At 48.8% G+C, this 23,111-nt stretch overlaps 2 protein-coding genes across 2 annotated transcripts; one reads left to right on the forward strand and one right to left on the reverse strand.

Annotated features, from left to right (window-relative positions):
- Positions 1–947: 947 nt before the first annotated feature.
- On the forward strand, positions 948–5,755 carry LOC123444286 (ARF guanine-nucleotide exchange factor GNL2). The gene is made up of 2 exons (XM_045120963.1): positions 948–2,325; positions 2,415–5,755. Exons 1-2 carry the CDS (start codon positions 1,250–1,252, stop codon positions 5,497–5,499), a joined length of 4,161 nt encoding a protein of 1,386 aa, XP_044976898.1. The 5' UTR covers positions 948–1,249; the 3' UTR covers positions 5,500–5,755.
- Positions 5,756–5,899: 144 nt separating this feature from the next.
- Positions 5,900–9,539, reverse strand: LOC123444287. The gene is made up of 2 exons (XM_045120964.1): positions 8,450–9,539; positions 5,900–6,263 (listed from the first exon to the last, which is right to left on the reverse strand). The coding sequence occupies exon 1, from the start codon at positions 9,411–9,413 to the stop codon at positions 8,478–8,480; it is 936 nt and encodes a 311-aa protein (XP_044976899.1). The 5' UTR covers positions 9,414–9,539; the 3' UTR covers positions 5,900–6,263; positions 8,450–8,477.
- Positions 9,540–23,111: the final 13,572 nt, after the last annotated feature.

The following is a 23,111-nucleotide window of genomic DNA, read 5'->3' on the forward strand; positions in this document are numbered from 1 at the left end:
CATCTCCTTCTTCTCTCCCTCCCCCTCTCTTCCCCGCAGTTTAGCCATCACCGCCTTTGTTCCTCCGTTCCCATCGCCATGGTCCTGAGCCCTGAGCCCCGCCGAGATCCGTGCCGGAGAGCCCCTGCCGCCGCCGCCATGCCTCCTCGCCTCGGCATCGTCCTCGCCCTCCCGAAGGCCTAGCTCGGCCTAGCCGTCGTCGGCTCGTCGCAGCTCCAGCAGCGGTCTAGCTGAAACCAGCTTTTTTGTTTTGCTGGAAGGCGACGCCGAGAGCTGTAGCCTCCTCCTCTTGATTCCCTCGCCCTCTTCCCGACCCGCGCCGCCTCTTGCACGCGCACGCACGCACCAGGGAGAGTTGCTCCTCCCGTTGCTCCCTTGACGGGCCTCCTCCTCGCACGACCCCAGGCCCGAGCAGCCCCACTCCTTGCGCCCCGCGCGCAGTGCAGCGCCGCCGTCGCCGTCGTCCGACCCTGTCGGAGCTCCATGGCCCGATCTGCGCCGTCCAAGGCCCGACGCCAGGAGCGGCTCCGCAGCGCTCGTGCCCAAGCCGCGCTCGCCCTCGCCTCGTCAGCTCCCCGCGCCGTCCACATCCCCGCGCACGTCCCCGCGTGCCTCGCCGCCGCATCGGAGCGCGCCACTTCTCCTCTGCTCCAGGCCAGCCACCGCCTCGATCTGGATCGAAGGAGGGTGAGCTCCCTGCTCCGCTCCGACCGTTTCCCGCGACAACCGCCGTTGACCTCGCCTCGCCCCGCAGCTCTGCCCTGTTGCAGTGCTCCAGCGCCCGCGGCCCCGCGCCAGAGCAGCCCTGCGCCTAAATCCGGACTGCGGGTTGATTTCGATAAAATACACGGTTTTTTTGTAAAAGTATGACGACGGGAAGTCATCTATGTTTTATTATTAGGGAGAGATAAAATACGGCGGCTTTCACTGGTTTTTTGTAAAACTAGTTGGTAGGAATAGGATTTGTATGGCACGTGTGCATGCAACCGTGAACAGTCTGCGGTCTGCAACAGTGGCATCATTTGCTGAAGGAGAGAGAAAAAAGGGCAGCAGTCCAAGATTAGGAGGAAATCATTCACGACTTGGCAAGAATGGACATGAGCGATGGGGCAACTTCCTCTCGCTCCTCACGTTGATCCACCATATTCGCGTCCTCCAATCTACAAAGTAGACACAGCCCTTTCCGGAACAAGTTAATGATCCTCCTCTTGACCTCGGAGCACCCAGGAATCCTCGACACCGGCACGCAATGGCAAGGACGCCAGCCTCGGACGACGACGACGACGGCCCGCCCACCTACACCGTGGCACGCGGGACTCGCCGTGACCCCCGGCTCAAGGACCTCGGCATCTCCTGCATGCTCAACACGGAGGTGGCCGCGCTCCTCGCCGTCATCCGCCGCCGCCCGGACCCCTACTCTTACCTCCCTCCGGCGGTCGCCGCCGCGGAGGAGGCCGTTTTCGCGGGCCTCATCCAGTCCCTCAAGAGCCTCCGTGCCCTCCTCTTCCAGCCCCGCCATGGCGCGTGGCGCTGCTCCGACCCGTCCATGTACCTGTCGCCGTTCCTCGACGTCGTGCAGAGCGAGGAGGTCCCGCCGGCGGCCACCGGCGTCGCCCTGTCATCCGTGCTCAAGATCCTGCGGATCGACGTGTTCGACGAGTGCTCGCCGGGCGCCCGGGACGCGATACAGGCCATCTTGACCGCGGTCACCAACTGCCGCATAGAGCGCATCGCGGATTCCGGCGCCGAGGAGGCCGTGCTCCTCCGCGTGCTACAGGTGCTCGCCGCGCTTCTCCGCGCCCGCGCCGCGCCTCTCCTCTCGGACAGCGCCGTGTGCACCGTGGTCAACACGTGCTTCCAGGTGGTGCAGCACGCGGCCAGCAGCCGCGGCAGCGAGCTCCTGCAGCGCACGGCTCGACACTGCATGCACGAGATCCTGCAGGCCGTCTTCGCCCGCCTGCCGGACATCCGAGAGAAGGCCGAAGACGACATGTCCGTCACCTCCGCGGCAGGCTTCGGCGCGCGGTGCATGGTTGATGTCTTCAACTTCCTCTGCTCGCTGCTGCTCAACGCCACCGACATGGTGATGACGCCGGAGGGGCACGGCGCGTTCACCTCCGAGGAGGACGTGCAGCTATTCGCCCTCGTGCTACTCAACTCGGCCGTGGAGCTCGGCGGCGAGGCCATTGGCAAGCATCCCAAGCTCTTGCACCTCATCCAAGACGATCTTTTCTACCACTTGATCCACTACGCCACCGAGTGCAGCCCTCTGGTCCTCTCCATGATCTGCAGCACGGTTCTCAACCTGTACAACTTCTTGCGCAGGTATGCAATGCATTATGCATGTAATGCAACACCCCCCTTAATCATGCCATCCGTTTGTACTGTATGTTTTGAATGGCATATTGTTCCAGGTTCCTGAAGCTCCAGCTGGAAGCATTCTTCATGTACGTGATACTTCGAGTTGGTGGCGGTGCGAACGGGATGCAGCTGCAGGAGGTAGCGATCGAGGGGCTCATTAGCTTCTGCCGGCAGCCAACGTTCGTGATCGAGATGTACGTCAACTATGACTGCGACCCGCTCATGCGCAACGTCTACGAAGAAGTCGGGAAGCTGCTCTGCAAGGCGGCGTACCCGCTGTCGAACCCGATGACGACCGTTCAGCTCCAAGCATTCGAGGGCCTCGTCAACATGATCACCACCATTGCCGACAACGTCGAGGTCGAGAAGGCCCCGGAGCAGGAAGCGTACAACGTGGAGATCTCCGAGTACCGTCTGTTCTGGGTGGAGCGGTGGGACTCTAGCGAGGACCATGGCCACGAGACCTGGGTCGACTTCGTCCGCAAGCGCAAGCTCAAGAAGAAGAAGGTGGCCATCGCCGCAAACCACTACAACCGCGACGAGAAGAAGGGCGTGGAGTTCCTCAAGCTCTGCCACCTGGTGCCCACCCCGCCGGAGCCCAAGAGCATGGCCTACTTCCTGCGCTACTCGCCGGGACTCGACAAGGTCAAGATCGGCGAGTTCCTCGGCGACCCCGACGAGTTCAACCTCAAAGTGCTCAAGGAGTTCACCGACACGTTTGATTTCGCCGGCTCCATCCTCGACACCGCGCTCCGCACCTTCCTCGAGACGTTCCGGCTGCCGGGAGAGTCGCAGAAGATACAGCGGGTTCTCGAGCACTTCTCGGAGCGCTTCTACGAGCAGCAGACGCAGGAGGTCTTCGCAACCAAGGACGCGGCCTTCATCCTCTGCTACTCCGTCATCATGCTCAACACCGACCTGCACAACCCTCAGGTGAAGAAGAAGATGTCAGAGGATGACTTCATCAGAAACAACCGCGCCATCAACTCCGGCAAGGACCTCCCCAGGGAGTACCTGTCCGAGCTCTTCCACTCCATAGCGGTGAACGCCATCACCATGTTCAGCCAGGGCACCACCAACATCGAGATGACCACCAGCCGTTGGGCGGAGATCGTCAAGCGATCGCGCTCCATCGAGCCGTTCACGCCCTGCGACTTCAAGCACAAGCTCAGTCGTGAGGTGTTCATTGCTGTGTCCGGGCCGGCCGTCGCGACGTTGGCTGCCATATTCGACTACACGGACGACGAGGAAATCCTGAACCAGTGCGTGGAGGGCTTGATCTCTGTGGCACGCATTGCGCGCTACGGGCTGGAGGACGTCCTTGACGAGCTCCTCTGCTGCCTCTGCAAGTTCACCACCCTGCTGAACCCCTACGCCACCACGGAGGAGACCATCTTCACTTTCAGCAATGAGCTCAAGCCGAGGATGTCAACACTGGCTCTCTTCACCATCGCCAACCGGTTCGGAGAGTCAGTGCGAGGCGCCTGGAAGAACATCATCGACTGCCTGCTCAAGCTCAAGCGGCTCAAGCTGCTGCCCCAGTCGGTGATCGAACAGGACGGCACCGTGTCCAGTCGTTTAGGCCATCGCGGCAAGTCGGATTCAGGCGTCATCTTCCCCTCGTCGGAACGGGGCGCCGGGACAAGCCGGCACGTGTCCGGCATGATCGGCCGGTTCTCACAGTTCATGTCTCTTGACGGCGGCGGCGAGTCGCTGCTGACCGTGGGCAGCGAGTTCGAGAACAACCTCAAGATCATCCAGCAATGCCAGATCGGCAGCATGTTCACGGAGAGCGGGAAGCTGCCTGACGAGTCGCTGCAGAACCTTGGGCGGGCGCTCATCTTCGCGGCTGGCGGCAAGGGCCAGAAATTCAGCACCCCGATCGAGGAAGAGGAGACGGTGGCCTTCTGCTGGGACCTCATATTGCTCGTGTCCCTGGCCAACCTCGAGCGGTTCGCGTCCTTCTGGCAGCACATGCACGACTGCTTCACGGCCGTGTCCCAGCTGCCGCTCTTCTCGGCGTGCCCTTTCGCCGAGAAGGCCATCGTGGTGCTCTTCAAGGTGGCGGTGAAGCTGCTCCCTGGACAGCCCAGCCCCGACCGCGTGGCCGAGGAGCTCATTTGCAAGTCCATCAACCTGATGTGGAAGCTTGACAAGGAGATCCTCGACACATGCTGCGAGGGCATCTCGGAGTGCATCGTGAAGCTGATCATGGAGCACGCCGGGAGCGTGCAGACGCCCATCGGGTGGAAGACGCTGCTGCATCTGCTGTCGGTCACGGGGCGGCACCCGGAGACCTTCGACCAGTCCGTTGCTGCCATGATCAAGCTGATGAGCGACGGGGCGCACATCTCGCGCTTCAACTACGCCGCTTGCATCGAGGCTGCGTTTGGGTTCGCGGCGCTCAAGATCAGCCCCCTCGAGATTAGCACCAGGATCCTGGCGCTGATGGCCGACTCCGTGAAGTGTATCGTGCAGTGGCACAAGTCGGGCTACTCTGATCCGGGGAGCGGCAACAGCTCGTCGTCGGTGGAGGAGGCGTCGCGCATGGGCAACCTGGCGACCAACATGTTCATCAAGCTGGCCGAGACGCTACGCAAGACGAGCCTGGTGCGGCGGGAGGAGATCCGCAACCAGGCCGTGGCGGACCTGGGCCGGAGCTTCTCGCTGGCCGCCGCGGGGGACCTGGACTTGGGCCCTGCGGGCTGCCTGGCCTGCTTCAACCTCGTCATATTCGCCATGGTGGACGACCTGCACGAGAAGACGCTCGAGTACTCCCGGCGGGAGGGCGCGGAGCGCGAGACGCGCAGCATGGAGGGCACGCTCGCCGCCGCCACCGAGCTGCTGGCCGACGTCTTCGTGCTTTTCCTGGGGACGCTGGCGCAGGGGCCGGGCTTCCGGACCTTCTGGCTCGGCGTGCTGCGTCGGATGGACACCTGCATCAAGTCCGACCTGGCGGCCGGCGGCGGCGCCGGCGTGATGCAGGAGCTGGTGCCGCGGATGCTCAAGAGGATGATCCTCGAGATGAAGAACAAGGAGGTGCTGGTGCAGAGAGAAGGAGATGAGCTCTGGGAGATCACCCACATCCAGATCCAGTGGATTGCACCTGCCGTCAACGAAGAGCTGTTCCCCGAGTAGTTAATTAACTACTGCTACTAGTTCACCTCAGACTAAGCAATGTTTGAAACAACCAAGGAAAGGAAATTAGATTCATACTGTACTTTGTAGGGCTGCATTTACCTGCATAGCTTGTCGTATGTAGTAGTTTCCAGGCTGATGGCTTATCTGCATCTCCCATTTCTTGGTGCCAACTTACCATGCCACAAGCTTGAACAATGATCGTTTGGGGATAACTAGTTGACAATTAACTGCATCTGCACGGTTAATTACTCCATTCCACAAGCTTTACCAAGATTATGTGCCATTTGGCCACAGGAATTTGGACAGCATTAGCAACTTTAAATCAGAGCAAATACTAAGCGAGACAACGAGGAATCAAAGACTTGGAAAAATAACGAATGACTCGTATCTGGGCGAATACAGCTGCAAACTAGCACTACAGATTAGCCAAGCTTATATTGTCAAATCACATGCTATTGATCCATATTCATTTTTCATCCACGTCGTGGTCATCCCTAAGTGGGGAAAATACAACAATTAAGTGATCACTGCCATTTTGTTCAGCATCACACGAGTAATACACAAGGTAATTATACAACAAACTACACTGGGTGTCGACAGATTGAGTTAAACTCGGATATCTGACAATCCTAATATCTAAAGTTACCAATCGTAATAAAGGCTACCGGCCCTTGCACATCCAGATACCAACGTGAAATCCCTATTTCGTGTCTGAAACGCCTTGTGAATCCAGCTATTGACATGAAATCCCAGCTTTGTTCCTGCATAGCGAAGATTAAACAAGTCAACTTCCATGTTCAAGCTCTGGACTGTTTAAATTTTACTATCTCCGTTCCTAAATATAAGTCTTTTTAGAGATGTCATTACGGGACTACATACGGATGTATATAGACATGCTTTAGAGTGTAGAGTACCTCATTTTGCTCCGTATGTAGTCACCTAGACTAGTTTTCCCCAACTACAATTATTTAGGTACAGAGGGAGTACACGATAGAAACTAACATTCCATCTGGATAAAACAATGTGACCAAACCACCTGTGCAAAAAGATAAGGACCTTTTCACCTTGTTAAAAACAATATGGTCATATGGACATGGCATATTATTGATAATATTATGACAATTATGTGGGATTTTCACTGCAACAGGGGCTTCCATGAACCATTTGGTCAACATCCAACATCCAGAAGTTACGTAATGGTACTAAAACTTGTTGTATTAATTGTACTCACCAAAAGTTAGGAATTATAATCGACTACTTGTACATATATTACAAAAGGGTGTTGTAATAATAGATAGTTGCAGACTTGCAGTTCATTGACACCAACTAAAAGCTACTCACAAGGATGCATTCAAACATTTCGATCATAACCACACAAAGCAACAAGCTCCAAGGCTCCATGCAAAGTTGGCTTTTCCAAATGACTCCCACATCACCAAAGATTTATTAGCACCAACCAAAGAGGTAAACTAAGTATCGAACATTAAGGAACAGGAGGCACAGTATTTCAACTAGTGCATACTGAAGTACTCCAACAGAAAAGCCAGTATTGAAGAGTGAAACTAGACAGATATCCATGTGTTTGCTGTGAAATCACTGGATAACAGAGTATAGCTCAAATTTCGGATACGCATAGTGCTGCTTAGAAAATTTCTAATTTTGTGGTAATTTGTAAACAAACACCCTCAGTCTTTTGGAAACAAATTACTAGCTTGAGAAGAGGACTTATCCTTCTTTCCATCATAAATTTTTTGAAGCATCATTTGACTAATACTGAGTTGACACACTTCTCAAGAAGATGCTATCTTGAGTAAGTTTCATTATGAAGTATAAACAAATAACAGCCTCCATGCTGGTGCTCCAAGATGCCACAACGTATATTGTGATCTTTTTTCAAACTTCTTTTTTTTTCACAAATAGTGGCTTCATTTGTAAAGGAAAAAATGCATATTTGGGTAACATAAATCAAGCTCAACGAGTGCCATATAGGCATAGATAGAGGTCGCAACTTGTAGTACATAATTGATTCAGAGCGTGCAAAAGAAGGCCGACAACATATGCATATCGAATCTTTCATAGTCCAAAGCTGCAAACACAAGTCAATATATGACCTAGAAATTCCAGTAGTATAATACATTTCCCTATATCTCAAATGAAGTCCTGGTGGTGGTGCACGGTGGTCGCAGAGGCACCAGCTCGTCTGGTGTGGAGCCTCGAGTCTGGTGTGTGCGCGTGTATCAAATATATCGGTTTTCAACCAGATTTCCTTATTAACTGGTCATTTCTCTTATTCTTAATGAAAAGAAAGAGCTCTTGCCGGTTGCTTGAAAAATATCTCAAATAAAATTTTGAATAACCCGATGGTAGCAACACAGATCTAACCTAGCATATATCTTCAACAACTCATAGCTGATCTCATTCTGCTATAGCAATGTAGGCAATTTTAAGACAATGTTTGCACTTAGACATATTTCCTTATAATTACCATAGTCATTTACTGATGTTCATGTCATCTAAATCATCAATACATTAAGGCAATTGGCCGTGCCTTCTCATAGGATTTCATTTTCTTTGCACAGACCTAAAATCAACCACATTATAATTCTCCTAGCATGTTCCTTCTGATATTTGTGGATACAGACTAAACTTCAAACAAAACTTTGAACAAATCATAAATGCAAGACCCTACAAAATAATTAAAGGTGTTATACAAGGCTCAGCCCCTCAGGACGATAACATGGGTGTGTAACTAATAGACCTATCAAGTACAGTTGGTCACATCTATTTTACTTTCTTGAATGTTGTGTTCAGTTCGCTATAAATGAAATTAAAGAAAGGCACCCATCATGGTAAGTCATAGAGCATGAGAAATGTAACATAATCTAAATAGAGTGCTATGGAACATGATTTGGCCCATAATTTGTAATCATAGATGAAATGAACCAACCTGATTTCATGAACTTGTAGGTGCTGGGCTAAGGAGAAGCATCCAAAGCGCCATTGTTGTGCTCCTCAACACCATTGTAATCCCCTAATGTATTGTTAACAGCACCCTCTGCATCATCCTCCTCGAGACTCGCAATCTCCATTTGTGCCTTCTCCAAAATCTCTCTCCGCCTCACCTCAAGTTCCCTTTGCATATCCTTCCGCATCCGTTTCAACTCCTCCATGTGCTGCCTCTTGCTATTCTCCACCCTCTCATAAACCTCCCTAAGCCTATCAATTGACTCCGTGAGCATCGCAAACTCGTCCCCCTGCACTGCGCCGGTCTCATATGTCTGGTTTTCCCTCAATTGCGCATCTGACACTGAATTCCGTGGTTCCACTTTGCTACATCCAGCGAGCACAAGCTCCGCAACGTCCACCCCCCACGAACGGCGTGGCACTGGATGCGTGTCACGGCGCCGCGTCACGAGAGGAGTTAGTGGTGGCAGCAGTGGCGGTGGCGTCGGCGTCGGTGGGCTCATGAGGGACAGCATCTTGTCGAAGTATACCCATTTGGAGGGCGAGGGGTTGCTGGAGCGGTGGGCAGCCAGGCGGGACCTCTCCTTCTCCTTCCTAAACATCTTCCTGAGGGTGTCGATGCGGTTGCGGCACTGCGCCTCGGAGAAGTATCCCGCAGGGCGGGATGCCGCGGCGGCTACGATGCGGGAGACATCGAGCCACTCGCCGGCGCTGATGCTGCGGCGGCCGGCGCAGGCAAAGCGTTCGCCCCAGGCGTCGAGGAGCGCGAAGGTGGAGTCCTCCGTCCACTCGGGCGTCGCGCGCGGGGCCGGGGCTGAGGGCGCAGAGCGCGGAGCGAACTCGAAGCCGAGCGCATAGCGGTCGGTGCGGCGACGCTTGGAGCGCGGCGAGGGGGAGGCGGAGGAGGGCGACGAAGACGGGGAAGCAGCGGCGGGGTCGGGTTCCATGTGCGGGGCTAGGGTTTGGGCTGGAGCTGTTCGGCGATGTGGATTGGCCGGAACGATGGGGAGTCCGGCGAGGTTGGAATTTGGGAGTACGATTTCTACGCATACGTCGCCCACTAGTAAGGCTGGTTATTACTACTTCAGCGGAAAATCTTGTGGCCGTCAGATTGGAGATTCTGCGGGCAAGATCGCGAGGAAGGATAACTATTTTCTTTACCAGGAAGGGGGAAGGAAAACTAGGAAGAAGTTTACTCGCAGAGATACCACCAGCAAAGTAGGCAATGTTTGCACGTGTCCATGGATAGCAGATAGGAATAGGAAGATCATGTAACTGAAGTCATCAAATAACATTCTAGATTCTTAAAGGCTAGCTGTGTTGCTATTTTGTCGCAAGGGCACACCATCCCGGACACTCGGATCTTGAATGGACACGAAGGTGTCGCGTTCTAGTCAGTGAGCGACTAGTCCACTACCACCATCGCAGCCACGTCACATCCTAACATTCGTAGTTTTCATTGCACCCACCCACCCCCGCGGAGAGGAACGACTCCAATTTCAAAATTGCCCCTCCTCTCTACCTATCCGGCGACGAATCTAGTGATTCCCCACTCTCCCCACTCCGTCTCCCTCTACCTCTCGTCGTTTATAATGACTGCATACTGTTTTCGCGCAGCGGGCGTGCCAGTGGTTGCGGTGGTAATGAGCAAGGTCGTGTTGCTTCATCGACGAAGGACTTCTCCGGATTAGTGCTTGGCAAGTAGTGGAGGCATGAGAGACGTTGTTGTGAGTGATGGAGGAAGAGCAAATCGCCTACAACCAGTAATCACCTTGTTCTCGTTTCTGTGCATCTCGTGTTTTAATTTCATGGAAGTGCTTGCCTTGGATGCACTCGATTGGCTGGATGTCGGCGTGCAAGGGTTTGTCTAGAGTGGGGTGTAAGATGCACGAGATATGAGGGAGCGTGGATGAGCTCAATTTTCTGGTGTTGATGTGTGTGTGCAAGGGATTGTCTATGCGGTGTGCGAGATGCACGAGAAATGAGGAAGGGTGCGGCTTGTGGCTTCATGTTGGATAACGTAGCATAAATTCAAAATTTTCCTACGCATATTCAGATCTTCCTATGGAGAGACCAGCAACGAGAGAGGGGTAAGAGCATCTTCATACCTTTGAAGATCGCTAAGCGGAAGCGTTGCTAGAACGCGGTTGATGGAGTCGTACTCGCAGCGATTCTGATCTAGTGCCGAACTACGGCACCTCCGCGTTCAACACACGTGCAGCCCGGTGACGTCTCCCGCACCTTGATCCAGCAAGGAGGAGGGAGAGGTTGGGGTAGAACTCCAGCAGCGCGACGGCGTGGTGTCGATGGAGAGACGACGTCTCCCGGCAGGGCTTCGCCAAGCACCGGCAGAGAGGAGGAGGAAGAAGGGCAGGGCTGCGCCGAGAGAGAGGCAAAAGTCTGATCTCCAATGGCCAAAAGTGCCCACTATATATAGGGGGAGGGAGGGGATGCGCCCCCTTGAGGGTTTCCCTCTCCTGGGGGGGGCAGCCCTAGATGGGGGCTGGTGCGGCGGCCAAGGGGGGAGGAGGGGTGTGGCGCACCCCTGGTGGGCCTTAGGCCCACCTGGCTTAGGGTTTGTCTTTTCTCTCCCCCACGCATTGGGCTGAGTGGGGAGACGCACCAGCCCACCTAGGGGTTGGTTCCCTTCCCCACTTGGCCCACCTTACCTCCCGGGGTCGTTGCCCCCTTTCGGTGGACCCCGGGGCCACCTCCGGTGGTCCTGATGGTCCCGGTACGTTACCGGTGATGCCCGAAACACTTCCGGTATCCGAAACCATCCGTCCTATATATCAATCTTTACATCCGGACCATTCCGGAGCTCCTCGTGACGTCCGGGGTCTCATCCGGGACTCCGAACAACTTTCGGTAACCTCGTATAACAATTCCCTATAACCCCAGCGTCATCGAACCTTAAGTGTGTAGACCATACGGGTTCGGGAGACAGGCAGACATGACCGAGACGCCTCTCAGGCCAATAACCATCAGCGAGGTCTGGATACCCATGGTGGCTCCCACTTGTTCCACGATGATCTCATCGGATGAACCACAATGTCAAGGATTCAATCAATCCCGTATACGATTCCCTTTGTCTGTCGGTATAGAACTTGCCCGAGATTCGATCATCGGTATACCTATACCTTGTTCAATCTCGTTACCGGTAAGTCTCTTTACTCGTTCCGTAGCACGTCATCGTCTGACTAAGTCCTTAGTCACATTGAGCTCATGATGATGTTCTACCGAGTGGGCCCAGAGATACCTCTCCGTCACACGGAGTGACAAATCCGTGTCTCGATTCGTACCAACCTAACAGACACTTTCGGAGGTACCCGTAGTGCACCTTTATAGTCACCCAGTTACGTTGTGACGTTTGATACACCCAAAGCACTCCTACGGTATCCGGGAGTTGCACAATCTCACGGTCGAAGGAAAGGATACTTGACATTAGAAAAGCTTTAGCATACGAACAATACGATCTAGTGCTATGCTTAGGATTGGGTCTTGTCCATCACATCATTCTCCCAATGATGTGATCCCGTTATCAATGACATCTAATGTCCATGATGAGGAAATCATGATCATCTATTGACTAACGAGCTAGCCAACTAGAGGCTTGCTAGGGACACATTGTGATCTATTTATTCACACATGTATTACTGTTTCCTGTTAATACAATTATAGCATGAACAATAGACGATTATCATGAACAAGGAAATATGATAATAACCATTTTATTATTGCCTCTAGGGCATATTTCCAACAGTCTCCCACTTGCACTAGAGTCAATAATCTAGTTACATTGTGATGTATCAAACACCCATAGCATTATGGTGTTGATCATGTTTTGCTCGTGGAAGAGGTTTAGTCAACGGGTCTGCAATATTCAGATCCGTGTGTACTTTACAAATATCTATCACTCCATCTCTGGACATGGTCCTGGATGGAGTTGTAGCGGCGTTTGATGTGCTTCGTCTTACGGTGAAACCTGGGCTCCTTGGCTATGGCAATGGCCCCAGTGTTATCACAGAAGAGTGTCATTGGACCCGACGCGCTTGGAACCACTCCAAGGTCGGTGAGGAGCTCCTTCATCCAAATTCCTTCATGAGCTGCTTCTGAAGCAGCTATGTACTCCGCTTCACATGTAGATGATGCCACGACTTCTTGCTTGCTGCTGCACCAGCTCACTGCCCCACCATTAAACACATATACATATCCGGTCTGTGACTTAGAGTCATACGGATCTGTGTCGAAGATAGCGTCGACGTAACCCTTTACGACGAGCTCTTCGTCACCTCCATAAACGAGAAACATTTCCTTAGTCCTTTTCAGGTACTTAAGGATATTCTTGACCGATGTCCAGTGTTCCATACCGGGATCACTTTGGTACCTCCCTACCAAGCTTATGGCAAGGTTTATATCAGGTCTGGTACACAGCATGGCATACATTAGAGAGCCTACGGCTGATGCGTAGGGGACATAACTCATCTTCTCTCTATCTGCTGCCATGGTCGGCGACTGAGTCTTACTCAATCTCACACCTTGCAAAACTGGCAAGAACCCTTTCTTTGAGTTTTCCATATTGAACTTCTTCAATATCTTGTCAAGGTATGTACTTTGCGAAAGACCTATGAGGCGTCTTAATCTATCTCTATAGATCTTGATGCCTAATATGTATGCAGCTTCTCCAAGGTCCTTCATTGAAAAACTTTTGTTCAAATAGGCCTTTATGCTCTCCAACATCTCTATATTATTCCCCATCAATAATATGTCATCCACATACAGTATGAGGAAAGCTACAGAGCTCCCACTCACTTTCTTGTACAGACAGGCTTCTCCGTAAACCTGTATGAACCCAAACGCTTTAATCACCTCATTAAAGCGAATGTTCCAACTCCGAGATGCTTGCACCAGCCCATAGATGGAGCGCTGGAGCTTGCACACTTTGTTAGCACCCTTAGGGTCGACAAAACCTTCTGGTTGCATCATATACAACTCTTCCTTAAGGTTCCCGTTAAGGAACGCTGTTTTGACGTCCATTTGCCAAATTTCATAATCATAAAAGGCGGCAATTGCTAACATGATTCGAACTGATTTCAGCTTCGCTACGGGAGAGAAAGTCTCTTCGTAGTCAACTCCTTGAATTTGTCGAAAACCCTTTGCGACAAGTCGAGCTTTGTAAACGGTTACATTACCGTTTGCATCAGTCTTCTTCTTGAAGATCCATTTATTTTCTATGGCTCGCCGGTCATCGGGCAAGTACACCAAAGTCCATACTTTGTTCTCATACATGGATCCTATCTCGGATTTCATAGCCTCAAGCCATTTGTTGGAATCCAGGCCCGCCATCGCTTCTTCATAGTTCGAAGGTTCACCATTGTCTAACAACATGATTTCCATCACAGGGTTGTCGTACCACTCTGGTGCGGAGCGTGCCCTTGTGGACCTTCGCGGTTCAGTAGTAACTTGATCTGAAGCTTCATGATCATCATCATTAACTTCCTCTTCAGTCGGTGTAGGCGCCACAGGAACAACTTCCCGCGCTGCGCTACTATCCTGTTCGAGAGGGGGTGTAATTACCTCATCAAGTTCCACCTTCCTCCCACTTACTTCTTTCGAGAGAAACTCTTTCTCTAGAAAGGATCCGTTCTTGGCAACAAAGGTTTTACCTTCGGATCTAAGATAGAAGGTATACCCAATAGTTTCCTTAGGGTATCCTATGAATACGCATTTCTCCGCTTTGGGTTCGAGCTTTCCTGGTTGAAGTTTCTTCACATAAGCATCGCAGCCCCAAACTTTAAGAAACGACAACTTAGGTTTCTTGCCAAACCATAGTTCATATGGTGTCGTCTCAACGGATTTAGACGGTGCCCTATTTAAAGTGAATGCTGCAGTTTCTAATGTGTATCCCCAAAATGATAGCGGTAAGTCGGTAAGAGACATCATAGATCGTACCATATCTAATAAAGTGCGATTACGACGTTCAGACACTCCGTTGCGTTGCGGTGTGCCAGGCGGCGTCAGTTGTGAAACGATTCCACACTTCCTTAGGTGTGTGCCAAACTCGTGACTCAAATATTCTCCTCCACGATCAGATCGTAGACACTTAATTTTTCTGTCACGTTGATTCTCGACCTCACTCTGAAATTCCTTGAACTTTTCAAATGTCTCAGATTTGTGCTTCATCAAGTAGATATACCCATACCTAGTCAAATCATCGGTGAGAGTGAGAACATAACAATAGCCACCGCGAGCTTCAATGTTCATTGGACCACACACATCAGTATGTATTATTTCCAATAAGTCGGTTGCTCTCTCCATTATTTATGAGAATGGAGTCTTAGTCATCTTGCTCATGAGGCACAGTTCACATGTGTCAAATCATTCAAAGTCAAGAGACTCTAATAGTCCATCAGTATGGAGCTTCTTCATGCGCTTAACGCCGATATGACCAAGGCAGCAGTGCCACAAGAATGTGGGACTATCATTATCAACTTTACATCTTTTGGTCCTCACACTATGAATATGTGTAACATCACGATCGAGATTCATCAAGAATAAACCATTCACCAGCGGAGCATGACCATAAAACATATCACTCATATAAATAGAACAACCATTATTCTCTGACTTAAATGAGTAGTCGTATCGCATTAAGCAAGACCCTGATACAATGTTCGTGCTTAAAGCTGGTACTAAATAACAATTATTAAGGTTTAAGACTAATCCCGACGGTAGATGTAGAGGTAGCGTGCCGACGGCGATCACATCGACCTTTGAACCATTCCCGACGCGCATCGTCACCTCGTCCTTGGCCAGTCTCCGCTTATTCCGCAGTTCCTGCTTTGAGTTGCAAATGTGAGCAACATCACCGGTATCAAATACCCAGGAGCTACTACGAGCGCTGGTAAGGTACACATCAATAACATGTATATCACATATACCTTTAACGTTGCCGGCCTTCTTGTCCGCTAAGTATTTGGGGCAGTTCCGCTTCTAGTGACCCTTTCCCTTGCAATAGAAGCACTCAGTCTCAGGCTTGGGTCCATTCTTTTTCTTCTTCCCGGCATCTGGCTTACCGGGCGCGGCAACAGCTTTGCCGTCTTTCTTGAAGTTCTTCTTACCCTTGCCCTTCTTGAAACTAGTGGTCTTGTTGACCATCAACACTTGATGCTCTTTCTTGATTTCTACTTCTGCAGACTTGAGCATCGAGTACAACTCGAGAATGGTCTTCTCCATCCCTTGCATGTTGTAGTTAAGCACAAAGCCTTTGTAGCTTGGTGGGAGAGACTGGAGGATTCTGTCAATTATAGCATCATCCGGAAGTTCGACTCCAAGTGAAGTCAGACGACCGTGTAACCCAGACATTTTGTGTATGTGCTCACTAACAGAACTGTTCTCCTCCATCTTACAGCTAAAGAACTTGTCGGAGACTTCATATCTCTCGACACGGGCATGAGCTTGAAAAACTAGCTTCAGCTCTTGGAGCATCTCATATGCTCCGTGTTGCTACGCCTTCGGAGCCCCTTTTCTAAACTGTATAACATGCCACACCTAACCAGAGAGTAGTCATCACTCCGCGTTTGCCAGACGTTCAGAATGTCCTGGGCTGCTGCGGGAGCGGGAGGGTCACCTAGCGGCGCATCAAGGACATAAGCCTTTTTAGCTGCTTCAAGGATGAGCTTCAATTTGCGAACCCAGTCCGCATAGTTGCTACCATCATCTTTCAGCTTGTTTTTCTCTAGGAATGCGTTGAAATTGAGGTTGACGTTGGCCATCTACAATATTTATAAAGACAAACCTTTTAGACTAAGTTCATGACAATTAAGTTCATTTAATCAAATTAAGTATGAACTCCCACTTAAATCGACATCCCTCTAGTCATCTAAGTGATACATGATCCATGTTGACTAACCCGTGTCCGATCATCACGTGAGACGGACTAGTCACCACGGTGAGCAACTTCATGCTGATCGTATTCAACCATACGACTCATGTTCGACCTTTCGGTCTCTTGTATTCGTGGTCATGTATGTACATGCTAAGCTCGTCGAGTCAACCTAGGTGTTTCGCATGTGTAAATCTGGCTTACACCCATTGTATGCGAACATTAGAATCTATCACACCTGATCATCACGTGGTGCTTCGAGACAACGAACCTTCGCAACGGTGCACACTTAGGGGAATATGTTCTCGAAATTTTAAGAGGGATCATATTATTATGCTACCGTCGTTCTAAGCAATAAGATGTAAAACATGATAAACATCACAATGCAATCATATAGTGACATGATATGGCCATTATCATCTTCGCCCTTTCGATCTCCATCTTCAGGCATCGCATGATCATCATCGTCACCGGCGTGACACCATGATTTTCATCATCATGATATCCATCATCGTGTCTCTGTGAAGTTGTCACGCCAACTACTACTATCACTACTACTATAGCTAACCGTTAGCAATGAAGTAAAAGTAGCAAGCACATGGCGTTGCATCTCATACAATAATTAAGACAACTCCTATGGCTCCTGCCGGTTGTCATACTCATCGACATGCAAGTCGTGAAACCTATTACAATAACATGATCATCTCATACATCATACATGCAACATCACAACTTTGGCCATATCACATCACATGTCAAACCCTGCAAAAACAAGTTAGACGTCCTCTAATTGTTGTTGCAAGTTTTACGTGGCTGATTTGGGTTTCTAGCAAGAACGCCTTCTTACCTACGTGACAACCACAACGATGATATGCCAAAGCTATTTACCCTTCATAAGGACCCTTTTCATCAAATCCAATCCGACTAGAGTAGGAGAGACAGACACCCGCTAGCCACCTTTATGCACGGTGTGCATGTCTGTCGGTGGAACCAGTCTCACGTAAGCGTACGTGTAAAGTCGGTCCGGGCCGCTTCATCCCACAATACCATCGGAAAATAATAAGACTAGTAGCGGCAAGCAAATTGATAAATCATCGCCCACAACTTTCGTGTTCTACTCGTGCATAGAATCTACGCATAGAAAACCTGGCTCGGATGCCACTGTTGGGTAACGTCGCATAAATTCAAAATTTTCCTACGCATATTCAGATCTTCCTATGGAGAGACCAGCAACGAGAGATAGGTAAGAGCATCTTCATACCTTTGAAGATCGCTAAGCGGAAGCGTTGCTAGAACGTGGTTGATGGAGTCGTACTCGCAGCGATTCCGATCTAGTGCCGAACTACGGCACCTCCGCGTTCAACACACGTGCAGCCCGGTGACGTCTCCCGCACCTTGATCCAGCAAGGAGGAGGGAGAGGTTGGGGAAGAACTCCAGCGGCACGACGGCGTGGTGTCGATGGAGAGACGAGGTCTCCCGGCAAGGCTTCGCCAAGCACCGACAGAGAGGAGGAGGAAGAAGGGCAGGGCTGCGCCGAGAGAGAGGCCAAAGTCTGATCTCCAATGGCCAAAAGTGCCCACTATATATAGGGGGAGGGAGGGGCTGCGCCCCCTTGAGGGTTTCCCTCTCCTGGGGGGGGGGGGCAGCCCTAGATGGGGGCTGGTACGGCGGCCAAGGGGGGAGGAGGGGTGTGGCGCACCCCTGGTGGGCCTTAGGCCCACCTGGCTTAGGGCCCCCCTTTTCTCTCCCCCACGCATTGGGTTGAGTGGGGAGGCGCACCAGCCCACCTAGGGGCTGGTTCCCTTCCCCACTTGGCCCACCTTACCTCTCGGGGTCGTTGCCCCCTTTCGGTGGACCCCGGGGCCACCTCCGGTGGTCCCGGTACGTTACCGGTGATGCCCGAAACACTTCCGGTATCCGAAACCATCCGTCCTATATATCAATCTTTACCTCCGGACCATTCTGGAGCTCCTCGTGACGTCCGGGATCTCATCCGGGACTCCGAAAAACTTTCGGTAACCTCATATAACAATTCCCTATAACCCTAGCGTCATCGAACCTTAAGTGTGTAGACCCTACGGGTTCGGGAGACAGGCAGACATGACCGAGACGCCTCTCCGGCCAATAACCATCAGCGGGGTCTGGATACCCATGGTGGCTCCCACTTGCTCCACGATGATCTCATTGGATGAACCACGATGTCAAGGATTCAATCAATCCCGTATAGGATTCCCTTTGTCTGTCGGTATAGAACTTGCCCGAGATTCGATCGTCGGTATACCTATACCTTGTTCAATCTCGTTACCGGTAAGTCTCTTTACTCGTTCCGTAGCACGTCATCATGTGACTAACTCCTTAGTCACATTGAGCTCATGATGATGTTCTACCGAGTGGGCTCAGAGATACCTCTCCGTCACACGGAGTGACAAATCCCGATCTCGATTCGTACCAACCCAACAGACACTTTCGGAGGTACCCGTAGTGCACCTTTATAGTCACCCAGTTACGTTGTGACATTTGATACACCCAGAGCACTCCTACGGTATCCGGGAGTTGCACAATCTCACGGTCGAAGGAAAAGATACTTGACATTAGAAAAGCTTTAGCATACGAACAATACGATCTAGTGCTATGCTTAGGATTGGGTCTTGTCCATCACATCATTCTCCCAATGATGTAATCCCATTATCAATGACATCTAATGTCCATGATCAGGAAATCATGATCATCTATTGACTAACGAGCTAGCCAACTAGAGGCTTGCTAGGGACACATTGTGATCTATTTATTCACACATGTATTACTGTTTCCTATTAATACAATTATAGCATGAACAATAGATGATTATCATGAACAAGGAAATATGATAATAACCATTTTATTATTGCCTCTAGGGCATATTTCCAACACTTCATTGGTTTGGCTACCGGAATCTCATAGTAGTTTTTGGTCGTTTTTCTTTGTGAGAGTTCCTCTTGTGATTTTGTGAGGCCGATATGTTAGTTTCTTTGTGGGAAACATCATGGGATAGGTATGAGATAGGTACGTGATATCTCGTCAGTTATGACACTCAGTTCTTAATATAGCTTTTTTGACATTGACATCCTTGATATAGCTTCTTGATTAGCATATGTAATATTTTTCATTGGAAACTTGCTTATTAGTTGTTTATTAGTTGCATGTCATTATCATGGTTTTTCCATAAGAGAGAGTTGCCCACTTCGCATGTGTATTAGTGCACTGTCCACCACTATCAGCAACAAATCTCCTCTTAGTATGAAGAAGGAAGCGGAAGTGGAAGCAACGTAGCTAAATTTTGTACTTAATTTTTTAGCCTGTTTCATATTAATGTGTTCATTAGGTACTCTTGATTGTTAGTTGTAGGTTTATAGCTATTTTGTTCCGGTGTATATTCATGTGTGCTGAAATTGAATTACGAGTAGTCCTAGTATAGTTATGTGCAATAGAATTTTCCGGCGATGGCTTAGGTTTGGTCGATGCGCTCTTTTTTATGGATGAATAAATTAAGTTTAGGGATGTGATAGATGATTAATTTTTGCATGCACTCGTGTATATGTATGTATGTTTGTACACTATTTTTCTGCCATATATCATTTTTTCATGGTTTTGTCTAATAGGGGGTTGTCCATTTTTTAGGTAGCAAATAATGGCTGGGAGAAGCAGTAAGGGCATTCATTAAGACCGCCCTGCAGCAAATCCCGACGTTGAACCTTCTTATGTTGCCGTAGATAATCAAAGAGAGGTGCGGGATAATGGAAAGTCGTGTCTCTTTTGTTGACTCATATACTAATAACGACCTTGAACCTGACAAAGATATTGTAGATCATACAACAAAAGTAAAGCGTTGAAAGCCTATACGAAATGACTTACCTCATTTTGTGTTACATTTGCCCATTAAATGTGTGTGAGTTTCCAATTAACATATATGTATACAAATTGTTTAGATCACTTCAATGGACTTTATTTTGCTTCTCTTGGTGGTTTTTGTCTCTTTGGGGTTTTAGGAATAGGGGATTGCCTGCAAAGCTATACAAACTAAATCAATAGCTTATTCCTGTCCAGAGGGGGTCATCATTAATAAAGAGTTTGGGGGCTTGTTGGACTTCGCAGCCACTAGCATGGATGCAGATATTAGCCAATGTATTATAAAGCACTACAACCCTAAGATGTTCCAATTTGGTATACCAGATAGGGGGAGATATCAGTAGATGCAGCGAGTGTGCATACAATATGGGGATTGCCAAACAGGGGTAGAAAGGTTTGCTTTGAGAATGGACCCAGCATCACAAAGGCTATTTACAACATCTACAATATTACCATCAAGAACTCATGGAGCTTACGATGATGACTACCCTCGTGCTTGGCTAGCAGTCAACTTTTCCTGCTTCCTTGCACCATCAACAAGTCTAAGCATCTCGCCAAAAAGTTTCCCTGTGGTCATGGATGTCAATGGTATAACAAAGAGGAATGTGTCCTAGTTTTATGTTGATCAATTAAAGGCAGCATTCACAGTAGCAGACGTTAAGAAGAATGTCGTATGTTGTTGTGTTTTCCATCTTGTAGTAAGTGCATCTAAACTCAAACTGGCTTTTCTCTTCTCAATCTTCTCTTATGCCCCTCTTGGAAACTCATGTTTTTTTACTTTCATGCAGTTGTTGTATCTATACTCATTGGATGTGGATGAACATATAGCAAGTTCGGCACCAATAATTTGTGTTTGGAACTTGGATCTAATCAGAAAAGTCATGAATAAGGATAAGAAGGGCTCGGGTCAATATGGCAAACTACGGGTAAGTTTTTTTCTACTTGTGTTGTTTTAGGTTTTGTAGGTCACACATGCATTTTTTCCTTGATTGCTTTAAAGTACAAGCCACAACACAAGTAGAAATAGGCAAGTCGTGTATTTAAGTATGGCAAGTCTTTTAAGCATGGTCAAGTAACTCTATACTTTTTGGAGAAGAAAGTCACATTCTTGTTATGCACAGACATTCACCTCAACTTTAGGGGGAACTTGCGTACTTCAGGTGCAATTCATATCCTAAGTTGTACCGCTTTTACAATAGTCGTATGGTTTAACATATTCGTAGCTTGCTCGTACACTGGGAAATTTTACTTTGCAACCAAGTGCTACACTTAGTTTCCCATGGATATAATGTACTCACATTTTTTGTTTATCACCAATAATGAAAGAGTTGAACACTGAATTTCCCCGATGTGCGGACGATAGCTTGTTCGGAAGCACGAACCATATCATAAAATTTTTACAACAAGATTACCCAACTCACACAATGAATAGGTAAGTCATTAATTGGTTTGTTTTGTTAGTTTTTCTTATTTTTTAGTTATTTTAGGTTTTCCTTGTGTTTGTGAGTTTTTCAAGAAATTTGTTCTGTTATATGATGGCAACTTTAAACACGTGTGTAAGAAAGTTCATACTTGAGAGTAGGCAACTTCATATTTGTCATATAACAATGTGCCAAGTTTTTAAGTCCAAGGTTTAAACAAGTCTTCTATAGGCAAATTTGTTTGTACTATTGGCAAGTTACAAAAAAACGTGTTAAAGAAAGTTTCATTCACTATGTGTAGGCCACTTCATGCCATGTTTATAGGCATCTTTATTGAGTGCTATTCTGACAACTTTAAAGTTGTCAAACTATATGTTTTTGTTAAGTTTACGTGATCTATTTTTTTCACATGTTGTTTGTGTTTTGTAGAAACAAAATAAGCTCTCAGTCATGGTGCACGAAATGTGTACCAAAATATCACACTCAATCGGAAAGCTTGTGTACATTATTGGAAGGATTGATGATGATGAATCTGGGACAAGCAGGACCAAACCTAGTAATATGGGAACAAGCAAGAAAGTTCTAAGAAAAGAAGCAGACAACTGGTCACCGACAGCAACGGCGTACCAACTAAAGAAGAGTCATACAAATCAGACAACGTGATGACCCACTAGTATAGGGGATCAATCATAGTCCTTCCAATAAGTAAGAGTATCGAACCCAACGAGGACTAGAAGATAATGATAAGCATTTTCTAGCAAGGTATTCTCTACAAGTGTTGTGACTAACTATAAGAGCATATTTCTCCATGTGTGGATTTGGTAATTGATGACCATCCCTATTGACTAATGGTTGCCTTGAGTTATATTCGAAGGATTTGTCCATAGGCACTTCTTGAAGTCCATCTGCTCGTTTCAAGGAGTTTATATGGTGGCCAAGGTGATATTCAAGGTTTTATCCAAAGATTGGTCATGTGAGGGTTGAGCTTATTGCAAGCATGTCTTTAAGAAGAAGATTGTGTGAGCATTCATGTTTACCTTCAAGAAATCATCTTTATGAAGAGAGAGGATAAGATACAAGGTTTATCAAGACTAAGTCAAAGAGTGAATCAAGTTGATCAACACACAAGATGTACCGAGAGGGATCAAGTGATCCCATGGTATGGTAAGAATTGTCCATTACACTTTATGTACTAACCCATGGTCTATGTGAGAGTTCTATGTGGGGTTAGGTATGTTTCCATGGGCTTGGGTCAAGAGGAAGATATCATACAACCCATGAAGGATGACATCAAGTGGTGATCATCATCAAGACTGCGGTGTGCAAGTTCAAGTGGAGCATCATGAATAGATCATACTTGAATCTTGTCGTCCATTGTGGTGACAATGAACTTGTGAAGATGTGCTTAAAAGAGGCTCGCCCATAGTGGAGTACGGTGAAGTAATCTACTAGT

This window comes from Hordeum vulgare, chromosome 3H, assembly GCF_904849725.1.
Source record: "Hordeum vulgare subsp. vulgare chromosome 3H, MorexV3_pseudomolecules_assembly, whole genome shotgun sequence".
NCBI lineage: Eukaryota > Viridiplantae > Streptophyta > Magnoliopsida > Poales > Poaceae > Hordeum > Hordeum vulgare.